Here is a 22803-nt window from a genome sequence, read left to right on the forward strand (position 1 = left end):
CATACCTGTACTTTGGATAATAAAGACCATCACATTCCACCATCATTAATAACCCCATGCACCCTCCCTTCCACTCCAATCCCTCTGATCTAGAGTTCGTCTATTCCTCCCATGCTCCTGCTCCCTATCCCAATACAAATCAGCCTCCTTGTATCAAAGAAAACATTCGGCATTTGTTTTTTGGGATTGGCTAACTTCACTTAACCTATCTTCTCTAACTTCATCCATTTACCTGCAAATACCAAGATTTTACTCTCTTTTATTGCTGAGTAATATTCAATTGTGTATATATACCACAGTTTCTTTATCCATTTATCTATTGAAGGGCATCTAGGTTGGTTCCACAGTTTAAGCTATTGTGAATTGTGCTACTGTAAACATTGATGTGGCTGTGTCCCTGTAGTATGCTGTTTTTAAGTCCTTCGGGTATAGACCAAGGAGAGGGATAGCTTGGTCAAATGGTGGTTCCATTCCCAATTTTCCAAGAAATCTCCATCATGCTTTCCATATTGGCTGCACCAATTTGCAGTCCCACCAGCAGTGTATAAGCATACCTTTTTCCCCACATCCTCGCCAACACTTATTGTAGTTTGTATGCATAATAGCTGCCATTCTGACTGGAGTGAGATAAAACCTTAAAGTGGTTTTGATTTGCATTTTTCTAATTGCTAGTGATGATGAACATTTTTTCATGTATTTGTTGATTGATTGTACATCATCTTCTGAGAAGTACTTCTTCAGGTCGTTGGCCTATTTATTGATTGGGTTGTTTGGGAGTTTTTTTGTTGTTTGTTTTTTTTTCCTTTTATTTATTTATTTATTTATTTGGTGTTTAGCTTTTTGAGTTCTTTATATAACCTAGAGATTAGTGCTCTGAAAACTTCCAGAACTAGTAAATGAATTTAGCAAAGTAGCAGGATATAAAATCAACATCCATAAATCAAAGGCATTTCTGTCTATCAGTGACAAATCCTCGGAAAGGGAAACGAGGAAAATTACCCCATTCTAAATAGCCTCAAAAAAAATAAAATAAAATACTTGGGAATCAACGAAAGAGGTAATGAAAATTACAGAATCCTAAAGAAAGAAATCAAAGAACACCTTACAAGATGGAAAGATCTACCTTGCTCTTGAATAGGCAGAATTAATATTATCAAAATGAAGATACTTCCAAAAGCACTATACAGATTTAATGCAATTCCGATCAAAATTCCAATGACATTCCTCATAGAAATAGAAAAAGCAATCATGAAATTCATCTCGAAAAATAAGAGACCCAGAATAGCTAAAGCAATCCTTAGCAGGAAGAGTGAAGCAGGTGGCATCACTGTACCAGACCTTAAACTATACTACAGAGCAATAGTAACAAAAACAGCATGATATTGGCACCAAAACAGACTGGTAGACCAATGGTACAGAATAGAGGACATAGAAACTAACCGACAAAACTAAAATTATCTTATATTAGACAAAAGTGCCAAGAACATGCATTGGAGAAAAGAGTATCTTCAACAAATGGTGCTGGGAAAACTGGAAATCCACATGCAAAAAAATGAAATTAAACCCCTATCTCTCACCATGCACAAAACTCAACTCAAAATGGATCAAGGACTTAGGAATACAACCAGAGACCCTGCGTCTAATAGAAGAAAAAGTAGGCCCTAATTTCCAACATATGGGATTAGGCCCCAACTCCCTTAATAAGACTCTTGTGGCACAAGAATTAAAATCAAGAATCAATAAATGGGATTGACTCAAACTAAAAAGTAACAATCTGTGGGGTAAATAGAGCCTACATCTTGGGAGCAAATCTTTACCCTTTATACAGTTGTTTTCTAAAAATTAAACTGCCTCAGATACAAACTTGTGATTTTCTTCAAAGCCTAAGATGATGTCATTTATATCCACAAGAAGACAGGGATGATCCTAAGCAAGCAAGTTAAAATGAACAAACAAGTAGGATGTGGTGTGCTCATGTACTCTCAACTACTCAGGAAGATAAAGGAAGAAAAGTCCTTGAGGTCAACCTAGGCAATGTAACAAGAATCAATATTAAAAAAAAATAGATAAATAAAACAATCAAGGTTGCCGGGCTTATTGGTACATGCCTGTAATACCAGCAGCTAAAGAGAGCCTAAAGCAGGAGAAGTCCAAAGTCAGCTTCAGCAACATCAAGGCACTAAGCAACTCAAAGAGACCCTGTCTCTAAATAAAACAGAAACTAAGGCTGGGGATGTGACTCAGTGGTTGAGTGCCTCTGAGTTCAATTCCTGGTACCCTCTCCCATCAAAAAAATAAAAAAAAAAAAAGAGGTCAGGGCTAAGGGTATAGATCACACAAGGTCCAGGGTTCATTCAATTCCCAAAGCAGGAAAACACACACATACATACACACACAGGGGGACAGACCAATACTATGGTTTACATGTACTGCAAAGCATATATTAAAATATAAGTTCAAAGTGCAATATCAGACATCAAAATGTACATTATTTTTGGAATCTCTGTGATATAAATCCCTATCATTGTATTCATTATTCATTATACTCAGTTATAATAAGGTCTATTCATTAAATGTCCTATACAGACAGCACTGACATACTACAAATCTCTGATTATGTTAAATTCAGATTTAAAATCCTATTTTGTAATAAATGACCCACCAAAAAATATTTACTATATATCATCAACTGAAAATATATTCAAAAAAGGTAATAAAGTTTAGCTTTATTAAGTTTAGCTTTATTCTTGGTGTAACAAAAAAAATAATGTTTAATTTTAGGAAGCTAGAATTTTTCTAATAAATGAACACTTGGCATTAAGAGTCACAGTTGTATTCACTTCCTGCCATAAATGCCAGCAGCAAGTACATCCAATTTCAAGTTCCTCTGAAGCCAATGAGTGGGCAGAACACAACTACAGCCAAAATGAGGAACACATGGTATTCATTCTCTGAAAAAAATTAGTAATGGATTACAACCAGGAGGGGAAACCATCTGTCACAGGCAAAAGAGGTGGCAGAAGATGTCAAGACTATAATATGCCACGTCAACCCAGGCAGTCAAGTTTTAGATATCAATCCCAGTTAACTCTTCTAATAAGCAATAGTTTTCAAAATTATTAGAGTCAAAATATGAGTGGAATGGCAAGAGGAAGAGAAATCACCAACACCAAAATTCTAGAGCCAGACACAGTGTCTCAACTGTAATCCCAGCAACTAGGGAGGCTAATGCAAAAGAATCACAAGTTCAAAGCCAACCTCAGCAACTTAGCAAAACCCTGTCTCAAAACAACAAGGGCTGGACATAAGTCTCTCCTGGGAACAGAAACAAATAGAAACCACACAAACGCAAAATATAAGAAATCTACCAACAAATTCACTTCCCTCTCATAGGGAAAGCATTGGCAATTTTATCTGTATTGTGTTCCCATTACCATCTGCCCAAGATTTCAACATGAACCAAGAAAGCAACTCCCTGAACATGAAGGTTAAATAAAAAAAAAAAAAAAAAAAACCCTTCACCACCATCTTAATCCCACCCCAGCCCCTACACTTTGTACAATCCCATCTTTGGAATTCCACCTTTAACAAGGTAAACTCTTTGAGCAACTAACTGAGAATATTAGTTACTGACATTTTTAAATCTGAAAACAGTGACATTTAAGCCAAAAAAAAAAAAACTAAATCCTCTAGACCTCTACTTACTTAAGTAATTTACATGATCATTAGAATTCTAGAAACCTGTTTTGAAACACATTATTTGTGAAATTAGAATTGGTCATACAAATTCCACTTTATTCACTTACTTGCTAATATTTATTCTTTCATTCAAGCAGTTTTTTTTTAAAAACCACACCTCTTAGTCTCAAATGCTACTTCTCTAAAGGAAATGTGATACCCTCTTGAAGATATCCATCTACATACCAAACTACTAATAATTTAATTCTTCAGACTTTGGCACATCTTTTCTACAAAAAATAAAATTAAAAAACTCTCTTTAGAAAGATATTAATTAAAATCCCTATGTATTTTATAATCCAATATTTTGGGACTAAATCAATGACTCAGAAAGCATACTTTATGCTCTTTTAAAACAACACAATAAACATTTATTTATGAGGATGGTGGAACATAAAGATATCCTCTACCAATCTAGTAACATAATTCATTATCCTAACGACACCAAAAATGAAGTCAATGTATGGTTCAGAAATTACAGATTTATTTGCTCAAAAATTCAACAAAAAATAGGACATCTCAAACAACAAACTTGTGGGGAAAGCCTACAGAGTCAACAGAAATAAACCAAATGTTCATAACTGTGAAATAATTAATATTCAATTTGATTATTCAGTAATAACATGGGGGGGGGGTAACTACAAAATACAGCTACTTTCCTCTTTTTATAAAACAAGGTAAATAATGTGTTCAGTGTCCCAAAATCTTTATCCTTTCTTAATAATCTATTCAGAGCAGAATATGGAGGCCACATTATCTGGCCCAGAATCCTCTGCCACTTCATGGCTATAGGACAGTGGGCAAGTTACTCTTAGCCTCAGTTTCCATTTCAATAAAATAACATTACCTACCTCACCCAGTTGTCAGGATGATTAATAACACAGGCAGAACACACAGAACAAGCCTGTTTCTTAGCAAACACTACACAAGTATTAGCTATTACTTATTCCTTTGTTTAAACCAGGTATTGACAAGCTTTCTCTGTGAAGGGCCAGATAGTAAATATTTCAGATTTAACAGATCATTCACACACTACCACAGTAACTAAATTCTCCAGTGTATTATGAAAGCAGCCATAGACAACACATGAATAAGCAAGGCTGGGTTCCAATAACATTTTATTTATAGACACTGAATTTTCATAAAAATTTTCACAACACAAAATATTACTTTTTACAAACAATTCAAAAATATAAAAACTACTCTTGGTTTGTGGGGCATACAAATCCTGTGGGAAAGATCTGGCTGGCCTAAAGGCCATCATGTGATGGACTCCTACTATAAACTAATGCTTCTCAGAGCCAGTTCATGACCAAGTTTCCACCAATCTATAATAAAATTGGCACTGTAAAGTGAAAAGCTATTTTCTTAGAACTGTCCTTTATTCTGAGATTATGCAATTCTAACTCTTTCTATGTTACCAAATCTTTCCTCTTATAAAGCAATGGTAATAGTATATGGTAACTTTTCTATTCTTTTTATTTCACACTCCCATGCCAATCTTTCCTCTGGTTCCTGCTTTCTTTTTTGGTAGTTTTTATGTTATTTTTCATTTTACTGGTGTGTGAAATCCACGTTTAGGAGCAACTAATCTAATGCTCTCTACCGAATCAAATAAGAAAATCACTGGCATGTGCCATGACATCTTCTAATCTAGACTGGGTGTGTGTGTGTATGTTGCTGTTGTTGTTACTGAAGATTTAAACCAGGGGTACTCAACCACTGAGCTACATCCCCAGCCTTTTTATTTTTTATTTTGACAGGACCTCACTAAATTGTTGACAGTGGTCTTGAACTTGCAATATCCAGCGTGAGCCTCCTCAGTTGCTGGGATTACAAACACACACCACCATGCCTGGCTAGACCTGTTATTTAAATTAATCAAATTAAAATTTTTTTATCTTCTCAACTGATTTCTTAACCTCTCTCTTCTCTTCCCTTTCTCTCTGTGTTAACCCCTTCCTGGTTGCCTTGGAATCCTATGATAGTCCTGTTCGTGAATGTTGTTCTCCAAATAAAACACAGAAGAATTTTAATGTAGTCTACTACATTTCTTAAGTGAACAAAAAATACTAATTTTTCAATAAATATTTTAAACAGGTATCTACATTTTACTCAATTGTCCTTAGCTGCAAACAAAAGCATTTTAGTTAACTTTGTAAACAAATCTATCACTTGCCAGATATAAGACCTGAATAAATTCCTCTATTAATTTCACTTTTTTTCATCTAAAAACGAGGACAACATCACTTACCAATAAGACCATTGTGAAAATTAGAAATAGTTTACATAAAGGCACGTAGGATGGTATTTGTAAATGCTCTGTGATCATTATTACTATAAAAGCCATGACTAGCACTCAGATGTATTTGGCAACAAAGTCATATAAGACAACAGTTTCTTTTTTTAATATTTCTTTAATTGTAGATGGATACAATGCCTTTATATTATTTTTATGTGGTGCTGAGGATCAAACCCAGTGCCTTCCACATGCAAGGCAAGTACTCTACCACTGAGCTACAAGCCCAGCCCCACTGAGCTACAACCCCAGCCCAAGACAACATTTTCAATGATAGCTATTTACAGTATTTTTTAAAGGGTACAACAATAGATCATATGTAAAAATCAAAGGGAACATCACACGTAACATTACATGTTCAATGTCAGTAATAGGAATAATGTGAGCAAACTGCATCTTTAGGTGACACATACCCTTATGTAAGAGTCCAATTAAATAAAAAGCACAGTACAGAAATTAATAGTTTAACATAAGAAGTACAAGGAAATTTAAGCAAGCATTCTTTGCCACCCATTCTCAAGAAATCTCCACTGCCTTGTGAAGGTAAGTCTTGTTCACAAAAGCACATAGTTAAAATTATTTGTAGCCAAGTATGGGGTCCATCTAACAAGCCAAAAACCTCTTACCACAAAAATAAAGTAAGCCAGTTTTAAAAATGTGTATTTCCATCAATGTTACATTCCTTTTGGGAAAATACTCTATAATTCACATATGAGTCATGATGGAAATAAAAACTTTAAATAATGAAAATCACAGTAAATGAAAACCCTGCAAGCTAATTACCCTACTCAAAAGTTCCTCATAATTCCTTCAGGTATATGAAGAGTGTGCTGGTAGTGATTAGTTATGCACATGAAACTTATTAAGCATTGTGACCCACTTTTCTAAATAGACCTTATAGGTCCCATGTTACTGTTTCTCTTCTAGTAGCAGACTGTAAGGTTCATTTATACATCCAAAAATGTTATAAAATGTATTTGCATTTATGAAATATTTAACTTGATTTTCATTCAACCAGTATTTATTGCACTGCATAGTTACTATGTCAGGCGATCTTGCCCATAATTTTATACATATCATCTCCTTTAATCTTTTCAGTATTGCAGCAATAAAATGATTATTATTCCCCATGTGAGAACTGATGAAAATTACATAAAGCTTCTTTTCCCTTTAATGTAAACACTGTTTTTAAACCACCTACCTTGAGAAGAACTTCAACAGTCATGTATTTCTCACTCTCACAAGGGTCTAAATTGGTTTTATGAATCAATCCTATATTTGGGCTTTGCAATCAAAGTGAACCACCAGACTCTATGAGACTTCAGCTACCAAGAAAGAAATCTATGGAGGTCTAGTGAACAGGGGTCCAGAAAGAATAAACACTGTACTATGGCTATACACCTCATAAGCGACTGGCAAAGTCAGAAATAAAACTACAATGGAGATCTGTGATTTGATATTAAGTGTTCTCTCCACTCTACCAGTGATCCTCAAGCTTATCAAATCCAATACTGCCCCTAAATGTCCTTTTTACTATCCTGAAAATGTATAAATGAACCCACTCTCACATATAATTTCAAGGAAAATTGTACTGTTCTATGAAAGAAAACTCTAAAGAATGTCCTAATAAAATCATATGTAACAACTACATCAAAAGACACACACTCAAAAAAAAAAAGACATACACTCACAAATCAAAACTCAGTAAGTGACAACAATGCAACATTACTATTAACTTGATTTTAAAATAAAACTCTAGGAAAATATAAACAAAAAAAACAATTCAAAACACAATCTTCTATCAACTTATGCAATAGTTTCACTGCTAGAAACTTCAGCATATATTAAAGACATTCAAAAATGCTATTGTACTAATGTACAATAATGTACACATTTCGGTTCAGACTTTTCACCTACACAGATTTCTGTTAAGATTTGAAAATCACATAGAACAAGAAGAACTTTTCAATGTGCAGACCTATTCTAGGCAGTGCAGGTATTTTGTGATCTTAAACCCTCTCCAGTGCAGTCCTAAAAACACTTTCTACTCTACCTCACCCCCATTATTCTAGTGGCCCATGTTCTCACACCTTTCCAACAACTGAGAATCAGTATATTAACCCTTGAAATAAGTAACTATCATCAGAAATATCAAGAGAAATCCAAGACTTCATCTGCTACTCTGTAAGTAGATTATCTTTTACCTGCTTCATCTCTGAAAAATGCTCTGTGCCATCCATATTATATATCACAATTCCATAGATATTTTTGCTGGGTAGCATGTTTTCATAGAGAAATAAGAAATTTACCTCAATATACCTCCATGAGTATAGGATAGAAAAGATAAGAAACATTCATTAAAGTGTGCTTCTCTCCTTAGATTCGACACCTATTCTAAGTTCCTTTGCCCATGAAGAAGAAACATGGGGCAAGAAAAAATTAGTAATTATTCAGGTTATCAAATCAATGAAAAATAATCAAAAGCAATAACATTTTCTAAATACACTCTCACAATATCTACATTGATTTTAAATCCTACAGAACAGTTTTCCCTTAGTTCCCAAAATGTTTTTCTTTAAAAGAGAAGGAATGCTGAAGACTTATAATGTAAGTACAACATAATTGTGTTTTTTAAAAAAGCTTTGCACACTATGCTTAAACAAATATTTATCTGTGAACAGCTAATTTCAGGAGTTTTGCTTTTATTTTCACACCATTATCTCAGACCAGAAACAGGAATGATACTAGTATACAAAGAAAAAATAAAACATAAATACCCACCCAAAACTTTTTTTTTTTTTTTTTTTTTTTGAGATAGAAGGTCTCACTATGTTGCCCAGTCTGACCTCAAACTTACGCTCCTCCTGCTTCATGCTCCTGGGTAGCTGTGATTACAGGCAAATACCACCACCCACAACCTATCCAAAACTGTTAACCCCAAAACAGCTAAACAAACTATTATTTATATTTTGACAATGAAAATACCTGAGTTACAGACATACATCTCTTCTTAGACTTAAATAAAAATAAACAAACAAAACAAAGATATTGTGTCCATCTATAATTTAAAAATTAAAAAAAAATTTTAAAACACTATTTTCTTCTGCTATGTTTTTAAGGTATGTATGTACTATGAAAATAGATGACAAAGCATCTCCACAATAAAATCTTATGGCCCAAAGGTAGATTCATTTTTCCAAATTCCCTGTTGTAGAACAAAAATATATTGTATAATAAAACAGTAACAACCTCATCATATCTCATGCTTGTAGCATTAGAAAACAAATAATTTATTTATTTATTGCCATGCAGAGAAAATATCAAAACAAAATTTTAAAAAACAACAAAATAAAAAGACCTACATATATGCAACTTTGGTAGAAGGCAACATATAATCATAAGCTCAACTCAACATGGGCTCAAGACCCCTTTAAACTTAGTGGAATAGGGAAAGAAGATACTGTGTTCCACAAGCACAAACAGGATAATAAAAAGCAATGAAAATGACTTCTATGAGATTGCACTACCTGGCAATTTGTTTCAGAGTCCTTAAAACTGAGCTCTCTCACTTTCAGAATTTTACAGTGCTTTTTAATGCTTATTATAATAACAGAGAGTCCCACTGAATAGACATCCTTGATGATCCTCCCTCTTCTTTTTCAAAAACAAAAAAAATAATAATAAAGTTCAAGCACTACTCACAAGATAATTTTTAAAATATGCATTCATTCTTAAAAAACTTGGTCCCCCTCCATTAGAGCTACGGATGGATATGATTACAGCAAATGACTCCAAGAAAGTGGATAACAGAACCAAACATTAGTTACAAACAAAACTTTATCAATAGATTCTGTTAATTCCTTTGTAGTAAAAATTAGGTAACTGATAAGACAAAGAGGAATAAATCCTTATAATAAAACCTCAATAAAATAAGCACTGGTTAGCCAACTATAATTACTAAGGCAACAACAACAAACAAAACAATAATGTTTGCTATTACAGCATACAGCCATTATACTCATTAATACTAAAGAAACAGTGTCATTTCCTAAATCATGGTGAAGAAGAACCTTGTTGAGGTCACCCTAAACAGATAAGAGTAGAAAGCCTCAGATAAAAGTGACCTTTGAGGCAGCCTTTTACCACAGCCAGAGGACCCCACTATAAAACCTGTACATTTAGAGCCCTCTGCCTGAAATATTCTTTAGTTCAGAAAATCACATCACTCAGGTCTAACTCTGCTCAACTAACTCATCTTTTAAGAAGCAAAAAGCATTTCTGCTACACATTGAAACACTGGTTAAGAAAAGTCACAGAGAACTGTTTGTTACTTTTCTCAATGAACACTGTTCTAACTTCAAAAACTAAAATAATAACCTATGATTGATTATACAGACTGGGGATATGACCAACATTTTCTCAAAAATTTATGAAATTAACCTGTCATTTCAAACACAACAACTGACAATATCTTTTGCCAATGATTTTTCCCCAGGAGCACACTACCACTGAGCTATATCTCCAACCCTCTTCCATTTTTATTTTGAGATAGGGTCTCACTAAATTGCCCATGTTTATCCAGGACATGTAATCCTCTGACTCAGCACCTCAATAGCTAGGATTACTCAGCAGTCAATGATAAAATCTGAGCTTTCAAATATCAGAATATTGGAAATTTTTATTAACTATCAAATGAGTTGGACACTTTACCAATATTTGAAGGACTTTTCTGATGAGCAATATTAATGAATGTGGTTTTTTTCAAATCTGTCTAATGAAATATCAATATTTGGAAGGTCTGCATAACTCAATGAAACAATATTTTTCAAAAGACCAATACACAGTGCTACAAATCCAGAAGAAAACACGTTATTTTTATATATCTTCTAACTGTAAAAGATCCATTCAAAGTGACACACAAACACATTTGAACATAATGAAGTATGAAAAGCTTCACTGATAGGGTTTTGGATTCCACATCGCAATTAACTTGAAAAACTACTACTTACAGACAAATATGTTCTAAAACTGGATTTTTCCAGCTCACTGCTGGGCATGGAACCCAGGTGACCTGCATGCCAGAAAAGCAGTATGCCATTGAGCTTCACCCTAACTGCTAAAATTTGATCATGACTATGGTTGTACACTGAGTAAATTTACCAAAAAAAAAAAAAAATAATATATATATATATTGAATTGTACAATGTCTCTTATGGTATACAAACTGTACCTCAATAAAAATGCTTTTCTAAAAGAAAAAACTACAACTTAGTTGAAATCTGGTGTGGTTCTGAAAAATATCTAACACTTACCTGAAAACACTCCAGCTTTTCCAAGTACATATTGTGTGAATCCTGATTTTCTCCACATATTTCAACTAAAACTACAAATTGCAACAGATTGAATATAAAAACAGATATGAGAATCTGCTGTCTTCAATTATACCAGATGTTAAAGAGACTTGCAATACAATTTTCATTTTTAAAACGTTATTTATGTTAATATTTAATGCATTTGTTATTTTTAATTAAATTAAAACTCTTTAAATTTTCTATTTAAATGACAAATATTGGGCTGGGCACTGTGGCTCAAGCGGTAGCGCACTCGTCTGGCATGCGTGTGGCCCAGGTTCGATCCTCAGCACCACATACAAAGATGTTGTGTCCGCGGAAAATTTTTTAAAAATAATAAATATTTTTTAAAAATTCTCTCTCTCTCTCTCTCCTCTCTCTTTCTCTCTCTCTCTCTCTCTCTCTCTCTTTTTAAAAAAAATGACAAATATTGATGAATTTGGCTACAAAAATAAAAACTGCTTGGGCTCCTTTATATTTTTACAAATAAACATGTCCTGAGGCCAAACAGTTTGAGAACTGCTACTACAAAGGACTATTCAAGGCACATCTAACAAGACAGCAGTTACCCAAAGGTGACTTCAAAGCTAAATAAGTCCCTGCATATCATATGCTCTAGAAACTCACAAGTCACCAGGCAATGTTATAATATGGTATCATGGGCTGGGGATGTGGCTCAAGCGGTAGCACGCTCGCCTGGCATGCATGCGGCCCGGGTTCGATCCTCAGCACCACATACCAACAAAGATGTTGTGTCTGCCGAAAACTAAAAAATAAATATTAAAATTCTCTCTAAAAAAAAAAAAAAAAAAAAAAAATATGGTATCATGTGTACATCAAGGGTGATTGACTGCAGATTCTCCATATGTGAAATTAATCTGGACAGGTGTTATTTCAGTATTCTCATTTTAGTATTCTCTGCAAACTGTCAAAGTGTAAAAGAATTTACCATGAGCGTATTAAGTTGGAAAGGCTGAGAGAACAAAGTGGGGGAAGAGAAGGCGGTTTCAAAAGCATTACTGCTAACAGTAAAGTAAAATAAAGGGAATAAATCTTGGTTAAGGACTAACTTTCCAATTCCAGAAAGATAAAGGAATACTTTTAGAGATGCACATGGCAGCACAAAGCCAGTTCAAAAAGCATTTCTAATCCTGTCCAGAGTGAAAGAATAAAACATTATCAATACAATCATTTCCTCCCTGAATTACTCTTTTTCAGAAATTCACTCTTAATTCATCATACATGAGCTCTAATGAAGCTGCTGTTAATTAAAATAAAGATCATCTATTAGCAGAAGTTTGTTTATCATAGGAACATAAACTAATATTAACCTTTGGGCAACAATGAGTAGGGATTAAACCCAGGGGCACTCTTACCATTGAGCTATATCCCCAGTCCTTTTTATTTTTAATTTGGAGACAGGGTCTCCCTAAATTGCTGAGGGTTTAGCTGAATTGCTGAGGCTAACCTCAAACCTGTGATCCTCCTGTCTCAGCTCTCAAGATGCTGGGATTACAGATGTGAACCACTGCACCTGGCTAATCATTTGTAATAAATAGTGATTTGATAAACTGAAAGAATCACTCAGGTTATTTTTGCCATCAAAGAAAAGTAAAACAATAGAAAGAACCAAAACACAAAAATAGATTGATAAGAAAATATATATACAAAGCATGTTCTCTTTCCCCTCCACTCCTCATACCCATAAACAGAGGCATGAAGCTTTTGATACTCAACTAACACAGTAAATTCTTTAACATTAATAAGTACACGTAACATCCACCTGTGTGTACCTAAAATCACAGTCATTAGTTTCCTATTTTCAAATGATTATGAAAAACTTCTATTCAAATATGTACACCAAATTAACTATTTCTTACTCTGAAACTGGTTGTACTTTGCCATCTCTTTCCATTGTTAATCAAGAGCAAAAACATTTCCATAGTCTCAGTACCATGACTCATTGCATTTTTCTCTCTAGTCATCATAGCCTTCAAACAAATCTCTCTCTGAAAATACCTCATGAATGTGCACCTTGCTCACCATGCCTGTTACCCAAGTTCATCCAGGTCTTCCACAACAAACTCACTTGCCTTCTCTGCCTTCTTTCCTTCAATCTTCTCTGTTGACCCTTAACATGTCACTCATTTCACTGTTCAAGAACTCCCTAGGGCAACTTACTATTAGTTTCCTAAAATTCTTCTTCCAATAAATCAGATAAAGGAAGAAAAAACATATACTTCAAGGGTGAATTCAATTATATCTCAATTGAGGTATCATAAAGGAAGTAGAGGTGATACGGAGTGAGGAATGGAGGGACAAAGGGGGGTGAAAGGATGGATGAAACTCCCTAAAATTTCTTCACAAGTATCACAGCATGCTCCTCAGGCATCCTGAAGAAATCAAATTATTACTACATATACAGCTATCAGAAGGAAATCTGGCCTCGCAGTGCCACTTCTAGAGATGGTGAAGCATGACTAAGAAAGAGACATTTTTATCAAATAGGTACAGCTTTTTCAGAAAATATATCCCTTCAAGGAGCCAGAATCTTTGGGAGCTGTTACTGGGATTGAACCCAGGGGCACTTTACCTCCAAGCTATATTCCCAATTCTTTTTTTTTTTTTTTTTTTGAGACAGGGTCTTGCTAAGTTGCTGAGGCTGACCTCAAACTTGCAATTCTCCTGCCTCAGCCTCTGAGTCGCTAGGATTATAGGAAGGTTCGAGCACACCTGGCCAGGGAGCCAAAATCAACAACCCCCACTAAATTCCAAGTAAACAAACCTACCAACTCTTCAAATGGAAAGCAAATTTCCCATACCAATTTATGTACTTTCACATGTGACAAGACCTAATGGATGGGAGCTTCATAAAATGAAAATCATTAAAAAAAAAAAATATTAGACTCTATAGCACATAGTTCAGTAGTAGAGCACATGCCTAGCACATTCAAGGCCCCAGGTTTGATCTCCAACACTGCAAAATTCAATCAATCAATCAGAGAGCAATCAGAAAAAATACAGAAGACAAAAAAATTAAAGTCTCTTGCCACTCTATAACATTAAATAGAATATACTATGCTCACACAAATTTTCCATCAAAAGTGTTTAATTAAATACTTATTTGAAGAAGCACCCAAATAAATTCAAAACAGAATTTTTTCTTTGATTCCCCACCTCCAGTACTGGGCACTCAATCCAGAGCTTCACATGTATTAGGCAAGTACTATATCACTGAGTTACATCCCAAGCCCTTTTTTTATTTTTTGAGACAGGATCTCACTAAATTGCTAAGGTTGGCCCAAAACTTACAATCTTCCTGCCTCAGTCTCCCAAGTAGCTGGGATTACAACCCAGGCTGAAAAAAAACAGAATTCTTATAAGATATAACCAAGAAAGAAGTATGACAATAGCTGGTTATGTATTGATTAGAATAAAATAAAATATAAAACTTATTCAAAGACTTACTGGCTCTGCAAGTCTAACAAGCTCACAACTGAATTTTATATTTCTCAAGCAAACATATGCTAAAAGCGTTTCTTATTCTCAGTTTAAAAAAAGAAAATGCAAGCTAGGAGTATAGCTCAGTGGTAAAGCTTTTGCCTAGTATTCAGCCTTCCCTGTTAAAATATAATATATATTATTCTAACCCTTCAATCACTACTTGATAGTTCAGTAATGAGAAGCGTGGGACATAAAATCAGCTGGGTATTTTAGAAACAATCTTCTATAAGGATCCAATAATAATAAACCACACACATCAGGCAATTCTAAGCAAATGTGTTTTACATTTGCTAGAATTCTAGACCAAGATTTCTGTAGCCCAATGAGATCAAACATTCAGAATGGACTCAAACACCAGTCTCAAACTGAAATGGGGAAATTTATTTAATTACTGAAATCCTGTTAAACAATCTTCTTTATAAAATGGAAGATGACAGACCTCTGAGGACTACTGAGGGTATAATGAATGAAGAATTTAATTAGGACCCACTGCTGGCTGACTATAATCTATTAATTAGCATTCTCACTCTCTATATCTCATTACAGTGTTTCACTTTACTTTAAAATTGCACCCTTTGTTTTTTGGACTAAAGTTACACAATTTTAGGATTGTCTGTTAATTATAGTGGGTGCAGGAAATATATTCCTGCCAGAATTGGTGTTTAATTAGAGCAAGGGGCGGACTCTAGATAAGGCAGTACTCACCCTTCTTCTGCACATATGGTTTTTTTGGCATGAAAATCCTGTGGACTGCTTCTCTTGCACTGAAGTGCTAAGTACCCACAATTGTCTTTTCAGAGATTCAAATATTTTGCCTCTGAATGTAGCTTGATAACTGGAAAGGATACTACATTTGTTTTTTTTTCCCCAAAGCTTCTGACATATAGGTATAAAAATATGCCTCAATTAATATCAAAATCAACAAGCATCCCAGTAACTTTTCCTCAATAAACTGCAATAAACTGGACTTTGCCAAGTCACCTGATAAAAAAAACAATCTTCTCTATGGGCATTATTTTCAGAATCATCAGCAAGATAAGCCTGGGATTAGCTAATTCACTAATATATCCAGGAACCCCAATCACTTTCAATTTTATAGGTTTGCACACAAACACACACACACACACACACACACACACACACACACACACAGAAAATCTATATTAGAAAGGTGGAGCATTTTAAATGTAAATTCTTCACAATATTCTCTTATTTTGCTCTGGTTTTTGCTATTGTTTTCTTTGTTTGCAGAGCTGGGAATTGAACCCAGGGTCACTTTACCACTGAGCTACATACCCAGTCCTTTTTTTTTTTTTAATATGTGTGTGTGTGTGTGTGTATGTATGTGTGTGTATATATATATATATATATATATATATATATATTTTAGTTGTCAATAGACCTTTATTTTGCTCATTTATATGTGGTGCTGAGATCGAACCCAGTGCCTCACACATGCTAGGCAAGCACTCTACCACTGAGCTACAACCCCAGCCCTCCAGACCTTTTTTAATTTTTTTTTTTTTTTTTAATTTTAAGACAGGATGTTGCTAAATTGCTGAATCTGGTCTCAAACTTGCAATCCTCCTGACAGCCTCCTGAGTAGCTGGGATTACGGGTGTGTACCACCACAGCCACCTACAATATTTTTTTATAATAAGACAGTGATTTACACACTTTAAAATTAAATGGAACTCTGTTTTTTTTTATTAAAACACATTTGAGATTGGACAATATTCAATTATAATGTTTGTCTAAATACATATAACCAATTTCATATATACCACATATACACTACAAACTTATCAATATTGTTTAAAAAAAGGACTTCATACCCTAAGAACACAAGATACACTTTCTAATACCTATGCTACACTGATACTTCGTCACAAGACTGAAGAATACAAACTCATTTTTTCCTCTTCTAACATTTATAACCCAATACTACACAATAAAACTGAGAAGGTACAATTACTTTATAATAATGAATAATATATTTTTGGTTTTATATTCTCTTTTCTGTCAACTAAATAAAATGTATTTTCATTTTGCTATCACATATCATTTGAGTATTTATCTTGTGAGTCAATGGTTCACAATGTGAGGATACATCAAAATCACCTTGAGGGCTTTCCTTTCCTTTCTTCCCTCTCCTACTTACCCCTTTTTTTCTTTTCTCTTGTGTTACTAGGGCTTGAACCCAGGGGCACTCTAACAATGAGCTACATTCCCAGTCCTTTTTTTATTTTTTATTTTGAAACCAACTCTTGCTAAATTACCAAGACTGGCCTTGAACTTATGATCCTCCTGCCTCAGTCTCCCAAATAGCTGGGATTACGGATCAGGATTACAAGCGTACACCACTGGTCCACCTTACAGGGCTCTTTTGAACTACATTTCTAAAATTTTAATACTCTTTTCCCTATATTCACCACATCCACTGGGATCACTGTTATAGATAATGATCAAGTATGTTGCATCCCTAACATTACAGGAAAAAGGACAAGAAGCATGGAGAGAATGGTCCTTTGTTTCTTGGGGCTCAAGATCTGAGATTATAGGTGAGTGATAAAGCACTTGGCCTAGCATGTGCAAGAATGTGGATTCAAATCAACACTGAAAAAAAAAATTTTTTTTTTTTTGAGCTCAAAAGTGACACTACAGAAACATCACAATTCAGTGGCATATGGGCAAGAGATAAGTTTAAGAATTGAATGTATTAGCCAAGCACGGTGGGGCAAACCTATAATCTTAGCTATTCAAGAAAATAAAGCAGGATAACAAGTTCAAGGTCGTACTCAGCAACTTAAGACCCTGTCTCAAAATCAAAAATAAAACATAAAGGGCTGGGAATGCATCTCAGTGGAAGAGCACCTCTGGATTCAATCCCAGTACCATTTAAAAAAATAGATTAATTAGTATATACTAAATTCTAAAGATCATGAAAACACCTGAGAAGCTTGTTTAAAATACAAGTTCCAAACTCTGTTCTCAGAGGTTTTTATTTAGTTATTATTCAGTAAGATCTAGAAATCTAGGTTTTAAACAAATATAACTACTAATAGTGATGTATCTGAGCCAGCATTTAGGTAACCCCTCTCCTTATGTTTAGAATCTATCACTGAAGTCTATTTCAGTTCTTTTCTTCCTTTGCACAATCTTAAAGTCTTAATAAGTCAAACTCACAGAATTTTCTAAGAAATATTTTTTTTAATATTTATTTTTTAGTTTTCGGCAGACACAACATCTTTGTTTGTATGTGGTGCTGAGGATCGAACCCGGGCCGCACGCATGCCAGGCGAGCGCGCTACCGCTTGAGCCACATCCCCAGCCCCAAGAAATATTTTTTTAAAGAACATGCTCTCACAGTTGGGGTTGTAGCTCAGCAGTAAAGTTTGGGTTTGATTCTCAGCACCACATATAAATAAACAAATATTTAAAAAAAAAAAAAAAAAAAGGTCTGCCAACAATTAAAAAAAATTTTTTAATGTACTCTTATTTTGTAAGGCCAGGTGTCTAACAGAAATACTTAAGAATATTAAAGCATTAAAATTTTAAGTAATGACAAATTTAACTACCAGTTAAAAAGTAAAAGAAAAATAGTTTGGGGTTATAACATACCTGAGAAATTAAATTATAAAATTAAATTATATTAAATTATAATTTTTTTGGAGGGAGGTGGCGCCAGGGGTTGAACTCTGGGATACTGGATCACTGAGCCACATCCCTATCCCTATTTTGCATTTTATTTAGAGACAGGGTCTCACTGAGTTGCTTAGTACCTCACAGTTACTGAAGCTGGCTTTGAAATCGTGATCCTCTTGCCTCAGCCTCTCAAATCACTGGGATTACTAGCATGCACTACCATGCCCAGAGTAAATGAGATTTTTAACCTACCATATTATCTAGTATAAACACAATGGAAAAGTACATAGGCATGATAAACGATTACATATATATTAAAGAGATTTAATATATAGGAGAAATGTCGTTGGCTAAAATAAGGTCATAGAATAACACTCGTAATATTCCACTTATGCAAAATTTCTTATGTTTCTTTAACAAGAAACATCAAAATATTTAGGGCAATTGTGAAGTTATTAGTAGATGGGAGGATATGGGGTAAATTTTACTTTCCATTTTTCTGTATTCATCTTATGACCAAAAACCAAATCTGGAAAAGCAGGTCTGTAGCTTTAACATACAAAATTCCTTGAGATCTTCCAGTACTCAAAACAGATCTGAATGCCTAAACTAAGCATGATTAGCAGAATAGTTAAGACAATCATGCCAGGTCAGGGGGCACATGCCTGTAATCCTTGGAGACTCAGAAGGCTGAGGCAAGAGGATCCCGGGTGTGAGAGCAGCCTGAGCAACTTAGCAAAACTATCTCAAAATAAAAAATAAAAAGGGCTTGGTGGTAGGAACTCCTGTGATTCAATTCCTAGTACTGAAAAAAATAAAAAATAAAAGACACAGATCATTTCTAATTCTCTCTGTATTTCATGGAATCACTGAAGAAAAATGCAGAAATTTAGTTGTTTATTACTTTCTTTATAATTCTTATTAGCCTAATCCAAAAATAAGTTTAATAACAACAACGAGGTAGCTACTTTAAAATTCTCCTCTAAGCTGGGTGCAGTGCCACACACCTATAATTCCAGCATTTCAGGAGGTTGAAATCACAAGTTCAGCGACAGCCTCAGCAACTTAGCAAGTTCCTAAGGAACTCAGTGAGACCCTGTCTCTAAATAAAATATATTTTTTAGGGGTTAGGGTTGTGGCTTAGTGGTAGAGTGTTCACCTAGCACATTCAAGGCACTGAGTTCGATCCTCAGCACCATGTAAAAATAAATAAATAAAATATTTTAAAATGTGTGTGTGTGTGTGTGTATGTATAATATATATATTATTTTTTTTTAAGGGCTGGGGATATGACTCTGTGGTTAAGTGCACCTAGGTTCAATCTCCAGTACCAAAAAAAAAAAAAAAAATTCTCTAAAGAAATGATAGTTTTTTTAAGGGCAAGTAATCCAACCTCCCAAATTTAAGATATGTTCTAAAAGTATTTTAAACAAAAAGTATTTTAAGATTTTAATTACCACAGGCTAAATATGATTTGCTCACATATTTGATTTCATGAGCTGTTGCACAGTACGACACAACTATAGCCAAACATGAACTATAACCTGAGATAGTTCAGAAAAGTAAATAAATTATTTTTTTCATACAGTGTCTAAGACAGCACTTGGCTCTTCTTTTTCTTTCTTTCCTTCTTCCTTTTTTTTTTTTTCTTTTTTTTCCCCCCTTAATTTTGAGACAGGATCTCACCAAGTTGTGTAGGATCCCGATAAATTACTAAAGCTGCTCTAAAACTTGTAATCCTCCTGCCTCAGACTCCCGGGCTGCTGGGATTACAGGTGTGAGCAACCACACCCGAAAGCACTTAGTTCTAAAACTGAAAAATTATGTGATTATAATGCCTACATATATTATTTTATCAAAACAATCAATTGTACCAAGTTGCCTTTCCTCCACCTTAAATTTAGAAAAATCAAAGAATAACAAAAACAACATCAACACCCTGAAGTAAAACTTACATGAATATCAACAAAAAGATGTTACTCATTTTAAGTACCTAATTAAGATTTACATCATTAACTTTTTAAAAGTAATATCTGTTCTTTAATAACATATTGGCTTACTTCTGATAGTTTTTAAGACTGATTTTTTTTTACATTATGACCAATATTACTGGTATATTTTACACTTAAATAATCAAAATACTTTTGGTAATGGATGTTAGACTGTGTGGCAATACTCTATTCTCACAGAATTGAGAGAATATTGTATTTTTGTATGTTAAAAAAATACAGTAAGTGAAAAAGAATTGAAGAAAATCAAGTAATAAGGGGGAAAAGCAGACATAAAAGCAAATCTGGAAAAGTCTGAGAAAGAAAAGACAGAAAATACTAAAATAGATAGGATTAAGAAAGATAAATGAACAAGGGAAAAAAAAAAGTCTGACTCATTTTATTCATATACATGAATTCAGCTAATAAAGACAGACAAGACATATAAAACTAACCTGGTTTTCTTCCTGCACGACTCTATACTGTTCCTTCCAAATGGTGATTTTGGAAGCTTCATCTTTTCGAAGGGCTCGCTCTTTCTTCAACTCTGGGCTCCAGAAGGTCTTGATGCTATTCATTGAAGAACTCAATTTACTCTCCTTTACTTCCACATCCTTCCGCAAGAGATCATTTTCCCTTAACACTTCCTTTAGCTGTGTCTGCAGATCCATGATTGTATTATCTCTTGCCTGACGAAGAGAGTGAGGTACAGTGGATGCCATACTCACAGGAGGGAGGTGATGCTCTCCAAATGCTATGGTGTCACTAGCAACCCCACTGCTGGCTATGTTGGGACTACTGCCCATAGCAGTCATCCTAACACCATAAGGCAAACGTCCCCCAGAACGGCCAAGTGTCATGGTGCTTTTTGGTGTTTCTGAACCCACATTTTCATGGTCACTTAAGTACATAGGGCCAGATGTAGCATAGGCAGCATTTAAGGATTGTATATTCTCCATTGAAAGGGTTTTCCCACTGCCACCTCCAACACTGCCTCCAGAACTCCCTCCAGTACTATTGGTTCTACGATGACCTAAGCGAGGGGAACGGGGAAGCCTAGGTGAACGCCCAGGGCTCTGGTTGCTTGGTTCCACCTTCCCAACTGAGCGAGCACTTCCATACATGGTTGCAAGGTGAACTTAGGTGCCACGAAAGATGTAAAGCAGAAAACAAAAACGGAGAGATTTCTCTATGGCTGTAAGTCAGCTTAAGGCTATCAGAAATATCAGGTCACCAGCTGTCCAATCTTGAATATCTTACGCCATATCTGTAATGAAAAGATCACACATTAAATCCTCTTATAATAAATATTTCCCTTCTCAGAAACTTCCCATTTCCCCTTCTATCATTTATGTACTCATGGATTCAAAATGTGATTACAGCACAATGTATTTCACAGTAAATGCCACTGTAAAAATGTTTTATGTGTCTCAAGACCATATACCATACAACTGAAAAAGAAAAAGAAGTTTAAGATTAACAAAAAAGAAATAAAGCTCTAAACTATACTACAGAGCAATAGTAACAAAAACAGCATGGTACTGGCACCAAAACAGGCCAGTAGACCAATGGTACAAATAGAGGACACACAGATTAACCCACAAAATCACAACTACCTTATATTAGACAAAGGTGCCAAAAGCATGCACTGGAGAAAGGATAGCATCTTCAACAAACGGTGCTGAGAAAACTGGAAATCCATATGGAACATAATGAAATTGAATCCCTATCTCTCACCATGCACAAAAGTTAACTCAAAATGGATCAAGGATCTAGGAATTAAACCAGAGACTCTGCATCTAATAGAAGAAAAAGTAGGCCCTAATCTCCATCACGTGGGGCTAGGCCCCAATTTCCTTAATAAGACACCTGTGGCACAAGAATTAAAACCAAGAATCAACAAATGGGATGGATTCAAACTAAAAAGGTTTTTCTCAGCAAGAGAAATAATATGTGAGGTCAATAGGGAGCCTACATCCTGGGAACAAATTTTTACCTCTCACACATCAGATAGAGCGCTAATCTCTAGGATATATAAAGAGCTCAACAAGATAAGCACCAAAAAAACAAATAATCCAATCAACAAATGGGCCAAGGACCTGAACAGACACTTATCAGAAGAGGATATACAATCAATCAACAAATATACAAAAAAATGCCCATCATCTCCAGCAATCAGATGGCAGCCATGATGAAGACAAACAACAATAAGTGCTGGCAAGGATGCGGGGGAGGGGGGGGGTAGGAGTTACACTCATACACTGCTGGTGGGACTGCA

The 22803-nt window shown here is 34.8% G+C and overlaps 1 protein-coding gene across 5 annotated transcripts in view; it reads right to left on the reverse strand.

Annotated features, from left to right (window-relative positions):
* Positions 1 to 22803, reverse strand: part of Erc1 (ELKS/RAB6-interacting/CAST family member 1) — a 522872-nt gene that overhangs the window by 469192 nt on the left and 30877 nt on the right. For all 5 annotated transcript variants that reach the window (XM_077798217.1, XM_077798220.1, XM_077798218.1 and 2 more), the window contains exon 2: positions 20981 to 21792. In XM_077798217.1, the coding sequence (XP_077654343.1) occupies positions 20981 to 21649 (669 nt within the window). In that variant the 5' untranslated portion in view covers positions 21650 to 21792. The remainder of the gene's footprint in view (positions 1 to 20980; positions 21793 to 22803) is intronic.

This window comes from Urocitellus parryii, chromosome 5, assembly GCF_045843805.1.
Source record: "Urocitellus parryii isolate mUroPar1 chromosome 5, mUroPar1.hap1, whole genome shotgun sequence".
In the NCBI taxonomy this organism is placed as follows: domain Eukaryota; kingdom Metazoa; phylum Chordata; class Mammalia; order Rodentia; family Sciuridae; genus Urocitellus; species Urocitellus parryii.